General features: G+C 31.8%; 1 protein-coding gene across 1 annotated transcript in view; it reads left to right on the forward strand.

Moving 5' to 3' along the window:
• Positions 1–9,876, forward strand: part of LOC139517035 (sterol carrier protein 2-like) — a 30,001-nt gene extending 20,125 nt beyond the window's left edge. The window contains exons 14-18 of the mRNA XM_071307628.1: positions 518–668; positions 1,340–1,430; positions 5,828–5,957; positions 6,572–6,648; positions 9,124–9,876. Of these exons, the coding sequence (XP_071163729.1) occupies positions 518–668; positions 1,340–1,430; positions 5,828–5,957; positions 6,572–6,648; positions 9,124–9,219 (545 nt within the window). The 3' untranslated portion in view covers positions 9,220–9,876. The remainder of the gene's footprint in view (positions 1–517; positions 669–1,339; positions 1,431–5,827; positions 5,958–6,571; positions 6,649–9,123) is intronic.

The raw sequence follows: 9,876 nt of genomic DNA on the forward strand, positions 1-9,876 counted from the left end.
AAATATAAATTATTATTTAAACTTTTTTGACTTTACAGCTGGCATCTGTAAACACCAACATTACAGCTTTTCTTTAAAAGCATGCAAAGCAAACCATTGATCAGGTAGGTAGTCTGTTTACTATATACTGGACTTTGATTAGACAATAAACATAAACTTCATTTCAAGGTTAAGTTCCACATGGTAGGTCAATTTTTGTTGTCCAATCTCATCCCAGTATATACTAAACAAACTGAAACTCTGCCTGTCTATTGTTTGCAAATATCCAAGCAAACATAACAAGCAAGTCGATTAAAGTTTTGTTTTGCATACTTTTGTAGAAAAGCTGTAACATTATCCATGATTAAGATAAGAGAATAGTGTGACTTATTTGGAATTATGTATTTAAAATTCTTTACAATAAATACTATAAAGTCCTGTCTTATTGTCAGTTCTACAACAAGAAAGATACTTTAGATACTTTGTATTCAGTACTAAAACAACAGGCTAGTTAAGTACTTGGTAATCTACTTTTTAGGGCTTGCTCAGTGTGCTGAACTGTGTTGGCAGCTTAGAGGCATGGCTGACAAGAGACAAGTATCTAATGCAAAGGTTGCTCTTCAACACAATATAGGATTGGGAGGTGCAGCAGTTGTAGCATTATATAAAAAAGGATTCCCTAATCAGAGGTTAGTTATCTGATGTGTATAAATGTATGTGGTATTTTAGAATTTTTCTAAGTGTAAAATAGAACCATTTCCAGAAGCCTATAAATTTAAATTGACCATTTAATTTGTTATAAATATCTCTTTAGTGGTTATACTGTTTATCGGTTTTCCTACTGCCTGTATCACTATGCTAAGCTCTTCATAAAATATTGCCTATCGGGGCTTTTTGACATCAAATACATTAACCTGGCTTGAAATTAAAAATTTATATATTATATATTATATTATTATAATAACTTTGATCTGGACACATTACCAATGTCTAAATGAATTAAAAGATGTTGATAATTTGACCTGTACTTATCAAGTCATCTTCTGGTTATCTGGTGAAATACACTTATATTTGTTTTCTTGCAAAATACACAAAAACAATGTGAAAAATCCATTACCAGATTTTCATCATAATTTTTTTTCATTAAATGTCAGCTGCTGGACACAATATGAACCATATTTGAAATAGTTTGCTTTGCTCACAGCACAAAAAGCTTTATATCCTGACTCACAGCTGATATTTTACAAAATCTAATATGCACAGCAGACAACCTGTTACAAATTCAGGATTGTTTTGCTATGTTTTTACTATTGGTTTTATCAAAGAAGTAAAATTATGTATTTAAGTGTGTTTATTTCAGTCGAATTCAAGCATTTGCCACCAGTGCTTCTACAGAAGATAAATTCCAGTCAGCAGCAATTTTCAAAGAAATTAAAAGCAATCTTGACAAGGTATAACTTTGTATTATTTATGCTGTCATATAGTTTTTATCTGCACCCAAAAGTATGTTATTGAATCTTTTTTTTGCCTTGTCAGTTTCCAAATTTCAACTTATTTTTTTAAAACACAACCTTCTTTTGGAATGGTAATTTATATGACAAAATGCATTAAACGATATTTTGTAGGAGCCAGAAATACCTGGAATTTTAGTGCTGATCAGTAATAATAAGCAAGACAAGATCCACAATTAACTCAATATGGCCCAAATCATCTGATGACTCCTCTATTCTAATCCTTAATGATTGAGAGGATTCATTGTTGAAAATGCACATATACCTTGATGAGCAACACAGGATTTTTAGAGACTAGTTAATTTTTAGCTCACCTGGCCCGAGCAAGTGAGCTTTTCTCATCACTTGGCTTCCCTCGTCCGTCGTCGGCGTAAACTTTTTACATTTTGAACTGCTCCTAGAGAACCACAGAATGGAATGAAACCAAACATAGCATGAATGTTCCTTGTGGGGTGCTGACCAAGTGTTGTTACTTTGTAGCTGATCCAGCATCCAAGATGGCCACCAACGGGGGACTTAGTTTAACATAGGACCGTACAGGAAATACATACGATTGTCTTCTTTTAGAGAACCACGGAATGGAATGGAACCAAACATAGGGTGCAATCAACAGTTTTTTTCTATGACGTCACATTTTGAGGGACCATGCATAAGTGACCCTTAGTGGTGGACTGATTAATAAAGATACTTGTATAAAACTAGATATCACTGGAATCAGAATGTTCTCTAGTTTATAATGAAATAAAAATAATGTGTACTTTTAATATATTAAAAATATTCCATCCTATGAACATGGGGGAAAAAAGGTCTAATTTGAACATAAAAAACTTGAAACCCGGTCATGTGCACACCCATGAAGACATGATCCATGCACATTTTACATAATCAAAACTGTATGAAATTTGTAGGTTTTTACCTGGCCTTTCAAAAAAATCTTGTTTCAGGGTACGGTTTCCTGCTCCGAAAAGAGCTACAGTGGCTGCAAATAAGTTTTCAATTTTCACTGCCAAAAAAACAGGTTGTTTACAGTGTTGTCTCCCCTCAAAACATGTAAAGTTAATATAATTTTTAAAATTATTTCAATCATTCAACCTGTTTTAATTCAAAGCTAATTAACTAATTTTTACAATCAAATACAAAAAACATGATACTTTTTCACCAATTGAGTAAATAAACAGGGGTTTCCCTCCATGGTTATTTTTAGTCGGGGAATAACCCCTAGTTTTTTATACGAAACTGTTTATAGCACCCTTAAGGCAAAACTTTATATGCGATATATTAAAATTTCTTAGCTTTTCTGAATCTGTACACTATACCGATTAAAATGATGTCTGACTTTAAGGATTGTGACCACGAATAGTGAAAATACAGCTCTTTTTTTATGTCGCGTAGTACTGGCATATTGGCCAGTGGTAAACAGTTTAACCAGCAAACTCCAAACATTTCCTGTATCTCATTTTCATCAGTTTTACAAAGAAAATAAATCATAAAATAGGGTTTCTTTTGAATAAATAGAATAAAAACTATGAAATAAGCATGAATAAAGTTACTTTAAATATATTTTGTCCCTAGTATTATGTGAACTAAGTTATAGCTGAGTTGAGAAAAATATGGAAATAGTGTTTTTCTTAGGGATGGCACTTGTACCTTTATGACTTTAAAAAGTACCAAATATATATTATAATGAATTAAAATTTATGTCACACTGATCAGAAATACAGTTCAAAGTAGAAAAAATCAACACTTTGCATGTGCAACTTTTGGTTCCAAATATATGAGAGATTGAATAAAATATCATGACGTCACAAAAAGTTGAAAAAAACTTCAATATTCGCGCAGAGTCTGGTTTTCTTATTTCTGGTTGCTATGTACAAATCTGTAATATTTGCATTAAATATACCAAACTGATGCTTTTAAATTAAAGTATAAGTGCCGTACAATATTTTTCAGAATTGTTTTACTCCATTCCCGTACACATTTCTATGCGAAAACATCACTATAATATATATCTGTCCCTTTAAGGCAAAACTTTATATGCGATATATTAAAATTTCTTAGCTTTTCTGAATCTGTACACTATACCGATTAAAATGATGTCTGACTTTAAGGATTGTGACCACGAATAGTGAAAATACAGCTCTTTTTTTATGTCGCGTAGTACTGGCATATTGGCCAGTGGTAAACAGTTTAACCAGCAAACTCCAAACATTTCCTGTATCTCATTTTCATCAGTTTTACAAAGAAAATAAATCATAAAATAGGGTTTCTTTTGAATAAATAGAATAAAAACTATGAAATAAGCATGAATAAAGTTACTTTAAATATATTTTGTCCCTAGTATTATGTGAACTAAGTTATAGCTGAGTTGAGAAAAATATGGAAATAGTGTTTTTCTTAGGGATGGCACTTGTACCTTTATGACTTTAAAAAGTACCAAATATATATTATAATGAATTAAAATTTATGTCACACTGATCAGAAATACAGTTCAAAGTAGAAAAAATCAACACTTTGCATGTGCAACTTTTGGTTCCAAATATATGAGAGATTGAATAAAATATCATGACGTCACAAAAAGTTGAAAAAAACTTCAATATTCGCGCAGAGTCTGGTTTTCTTATTTCTGGTTGCTATGTACAAATCTGTAATATTTGCATTAAATATACCAAACTGATGCTTTTAAATTAAAGTATAAGTGCCGTACAATATTTTTCAGAATTGTTTTACTCCATTCCCGTACACATTTCTATGCGAAAACATCACTATAATATATATCTGTCCCTTTAAGGGTGCAATCAACAGTTTTTTTCTATGACGTCACATTTTGAGGGACCATGCATAAGTGACCCTTAGTGGTGGACTGATTAATAAAGATACTTGTATAAAACTAGATATCACTGGAATCAGAATGTTCTCTAGTTTATAATGAAATAAAAATAATGTGTACTTTTAATATATTAAAAATATTCCATCCTATGAACATGGGGGAAAAAAGGTCTAATTTGAACATAAAAAACTTGAAACCCGGTCATGTGCACACTAATGAAGACATGATCCATGCACATTTTACATAATCAAAACTGTATGAAATTTGTAGGTTTTTACCTGGCCTTTCAAAAAAATCTTGTTTCAGGGTACGGTTTCCTGCTCCGAAAAGAGCTACAGTGGCTGCAAATAAGTTTTCAATTTTCACTGCCAAAAAAACAGGTTGTTTACAGTGTTGTCTCCCCTCAAAACATGTAAAGTTAATATAATTTTTAAAATTATTTCAATCATTCAACCTGTTTTAATTCAAAGCTAATTAACTAATTTTTACAATCAAATACAAAAAACATGATACTTTTTCACCAATTGAGTAAATAAACAGGGGTTTCCCTCCATGGTTATTTTTAGTCGGGGAATAACCCCTAGTTTTTTATACGAAACTGTTTATAGCATCCATAGCATGAATGTTCCTTATGAGATGCTGACCAAGTGTTGTTACTTTGTAGTCGATCCATCATCCAAGATGGCCGCCATCGGGGGACTTTGTTTAACACAGTACCCTATGGGAAATGCATACAAATGTCTTCTTTTAGAGAACCACTGAATGGAATGAAACCAAACATAGCATGAATACTCCTTATGAGATGCTGACCAAGTGTTGTTACTTTGTAGCCGATCCATTATCTAAGATGGCCGCCAGTGGGGGACTAAGTTTAACATAGGACCCCATGGAAAATACATACAAATGTCTTCTTTTAGAGAAGCACTGAATGGAATGAAATCAAACATGGCATGAATGTTCCTTATGAGGTGCTGACCAAGTGTTGTTACTTTGTAGCCCTTTTATTATCCAAGATGGCCGCCAGTAGGCAACTTAGTTTAACATAGGATGCTATGGGAAATACATACAAATGTCTTCTTTTTAGGAACCGCTGAAAGTAATGAAATCAAATGTATCATGAATGTTCCTTATGAGATGCTGACCAAGTGTTGTTAGTTGGTAGCTGATCCATTATCAAAGATGGTCGCCAGCTGGGGATTTAGTTAAACATGGGACCCTATGGGAAATACATACAAATGTCTTTTTTAAGAGAACTACTGAATGAAATGAAACCAAACTTAACAATATTAAACCAAATTTGGCCTAAAACATCATTATAAGTATCTGTTACAAATTTTTACATTATTTAATATTATTTCAAAATCCCAAGTAGAATCAGGTGAGCGATACAGGCTCTTGAGAGCCTCTAGTTATTTAACTTAATGATTTAGTTTAAGTTTATAGGTCAGTTAGCATGTTGTTTCTAATAGAAATCACTATCTATTCAAAATATTTTGTTTACTTTGTCTAGGATGGAGCTGCATGGGTGAAAAAGATGAAAGGAGTTTTCTGTTTTAAAGTAAAGGCCAATGATGGAACAGAAGGTGTGTGGGTTGTTGATGCAAAGAATGGCAGTGGATCAGTTAAATTTGGTGTTGAACGTAAGTTTAACTTGCTGTATTTTAAATTGACCCACTAAAGATAACCCAGTTATTACTATTCTGAACTTCATGTTGTAGTTATGACAAGAATTGATTGTTATATAAAGGATTTGACAGCATTCTGTTGCCATGTCTCAGTGGATACCAAAAACATGAAAGTGAACAAAATTATGCTTATTATATAAAGAAAGAGATTGACAATGAAACAACTAACCACCAGACCAAATAATGGGGATTTTTAAAAACAACTAGTTTACAATGCAGCCTTCAGCAATGAGTAAAATCTGTAGCCTATATTTTAGTCAGCTATAAAAGGCCCAAGTATGAAAATATGTAAAGCAATTCAAAAGAGAAATCCTATTGTCTGATTTATGGTGAAGACAATTATGGCAGACAGCAATCAACAACAAACAATAGGATAACATGTTCCTGACTTTGAACAAGCTAATGAAATATGTTGCAGGGTTTATCATTTATGTGAGAATGTAGCCCTCCTTTCCTCACAAGATGGATATTTTAACCAATAATTATGATCACCTGTTTGGGTCATCAAATTCCAAATAGGTTTAATTTTTTGAGGATTTTTTTTATAATTTAAAAAATATTTCTTTCAGCCAAAGGTGATGTGACAATTAACATGAAAGATGATGATATGTTAAACTTAATGTTGGGAAAACTGAATCCTCAGCAGGTATGTTGTAAACCAAAAATTGAAGTATTTATTGTAAACATTCTCCACAAAGAACTTATATTTATATTAAAGTTTTCTAATGTTGTTTAATGAATAGTCTTTCCATACAGACTTATTGTTGTGTTGAATGTAAAAAAAAATTCAAACCATTGGTAATATATCAATGATACATAGTAATAAGACACTTTCACAGTCCTTTGTGGTATTGTCTTTGCAGTACAATATTAGAGAGATCCATACACTTTTTAAAGATATTGTCTGGCAACTAGAAAAATACTTTTTTTTGCCCTAACTTCCTGAACGTTGGAGGGTATTTACCCCCAAACTTAGTCCCAGACTTCCCTTTGTGATATGGAACCTTGGGGTACAATTTCTGAGAGATCCAAACACTTTCCAAAAAGTTATTGTCAGGAAACTACAAAAATGCTTGGGTTTTTTTTTGTCCCTTTTTTGGCCCTATAATGTTGGTACCATAATTCCTAAAAATCAATCTCAACCTTTCTTTTGTGGTTTTCAGCCTTCTGGAAAAATTTATTGAATAGAGATCCATTTACTTAAACTAAAGTTGTTGTCCGGAAACCAAATGTGTCTTCAGACGCCGCCGACAGCATAGCATTATACACGCAAAAAAATGTGTGCGGTCATATAAAATCTTTGGATAAATTTATGTATCATTTACTAATAAATAATCAAGGTTTAGATATGCAGAACCATTGTGGTTTATTATTGTGGTTTATTCGTATATGGAAATTAAAACCATTACTAGTATAGGGTATTACTTTCAGTGTAGTTTTGTGATGTAATGTGATATATCTATAATTTTAACTAAGCAGTTGGTTATATATATATACTGTAATACAGAGGAGAGAAGAAATATGAATGATGACAAGACAAGTTTATTAATACACTCAGGCACATATTGTGTGCAACCAGAGCAGCATTATGTAGTATACAAAATAAAAAATTGCTCAATAAATATTACAAATAAAAAATAACGCAAATCTTTTATCACTACGGGTGAAAAAGAAGTTTTCAGTATCTGTGAAATAAGTTTAGGATAGTACTAGCGTAGAATTAATTTTTTTTCAAGATAGATTATTGATAGAGTTCATGCACTTCACACTAATTTGTATAGGCCAGGCTTTAAATTACGTATCAGGTTCGTCAGAATTAATTCTATTCCGCTTCAGCATTTCCCGCAGATTTGGTATCGGACGATTCCATGAGTTAAAATCACTGGGTCAGGTCGAATTAATTAATGGACATTTATCCGATAATTTATCGGCTTCAAAAATTTGGCTGTTTCTGTTCGGTATTTCCTTGCGATCCATGTTTTTTGATACTCTGTCATCGTTTGTTTTGTACAATTCTTCTTCTATGAAAAGTTTATCTCTTATCAAAACAGCTTTCTTTCGGTCTTTCTTTGCCTGCTTTAAAACAGGATATAAGTTTTTCCTCTTCTTTTCAATTTTTACAGGAAATTGTGTGCGGACAGAAATATTTGTCCCCTTTAATTTGTGACAGTTCCTCATGACTAACTGTTTATCTTTCAAAGATACAAACTTAGTCATTATATTTTGTCTTTGCTTTCCGAAACGATGTACAGAAACGAAATTCATATTTTCAACGATTCCGAGTTTTTTGCGGATAAAATCCCTTACAATGTTCTCTGTATCCTCATTTGACTCGTGCTTTAATCCGGATATAATGATATTGTTAGTCATTGATCTCCATTGTAACTCTTCGACATCGCTCTCCATATTTGACAATCGGTCATTGACGCATTTTATATCGAATGTGTTTTCTTTGTTATCTTTTGCTTCTTCTAGCAATGATATTTTCGACACATTTTCTTTGCAGCGATCTATAATTTTATGCACAACCGTACTCACTTGTTCTCCTTTTTCTTCGATCATTTTATTTCGGTTCAACACAATTTCGCACTTCTGTTCTACGTGTTCAATTCTTGTTATCATTGCGTCTAATTTCCCCTCAAATTGCGATATCCTTGAAACTTCCCGCTCAAGTTTTCCACATTTTGTCTGGAGATCTGCCACGACAGCAAGTACAGAGTTTAATATAAAGATAGTTTTGGTATCAAGTTCTTTGTATTCCGACATTATTATTCAAAATATATATAATAAAGTTATTGATGTTGCAATTGAACGCCGAGAGAACAATGGAGAACAATCAATCGCCACTAACAACCCGACGACGTTAGCAACGTTAGCAAATCTCTTGTAGTAAACGAAATATTCAGAATATTCTCCCTTATTGTCGTGAAATCTGTGAATTTGTAGAAAAATTAATTTTACCGTTTGAATAAAATCCTTAAAATCTGTGACTCCAGTCCATTTGTTAAGTTTATATGCTGGCCTAGATCTTGCTAGTTAGAGTTTTTGCAGGAGCAAAAAAAGCATGACTGTCCTTGCCAGTACTTCCGCCAAAATGATGGATAACTATTTTATATTCCAGGCTTTTTTCCAAGGCAAACTAAAGATTCAAGGGAATATGGGACTTGCAATGAAGCTGAGAGAATTCCAGTCAGCAGCCGGAAAATCTAAACTTTAATGAGACTTACATAGAAGACTTGATAAAAAGATGTAACATTAGACTTAAATTTCCTATATAAAAACTTACTTGAAACATTAATTTTGAAGGTTTAACAAAAGTTTATTTATGTGATCTATCAGAAATTTCAACGATGAAACTACAAATATATAAATGACAATTCTTACTATTTATCTGAAAATGACTATTATATAAACAATATACAAATGTTAGAGTATTGAAATTCTAGTAACAATATTTGATATGTGTATTATCTTTGATAATCTTTGATATTACACATTATGATAATTTTTATAAACAAAAAGTTTGATAATCTCTTGAGAGATATATTTATTGAATATCTATTGACTAGTCACAATAATTAGAAGTTTATGTTGTACTCTGTATATGTTTGATAGTATGTATTTATCACAATGAGGAACATTATGTGAAAACAAAATGAACAATGTATGAAACATGTTAAGTGATACTGACGTTTTTATATGATTATTTATTTATACAGACTACTAATTTTTACAAGATATTGATCATTATATTTGTGACTTTGAAAGGTTTTTAATTTGTGTTTTGTAAGGATGCTAGAATGACATGATTGTTTTGAATGATAATTATTATATGTATTTATATAAAATTGTGATAAAATAATGAATAACTGGT

This window comes from Mytilus edulis, chromosome 1 (genome assembly GCF_963676685.1).
Source record: "Mytilus edulis chromosome 1, xbMytEdul2.2, whole genome shotgun sequence".
NCBI classification, from domain to species: Eukaryota; Metazoa; Mollusca; class Bivalvia; order Mytilida; family Mytilidae; genus Mytilus; species Mytilus edulis.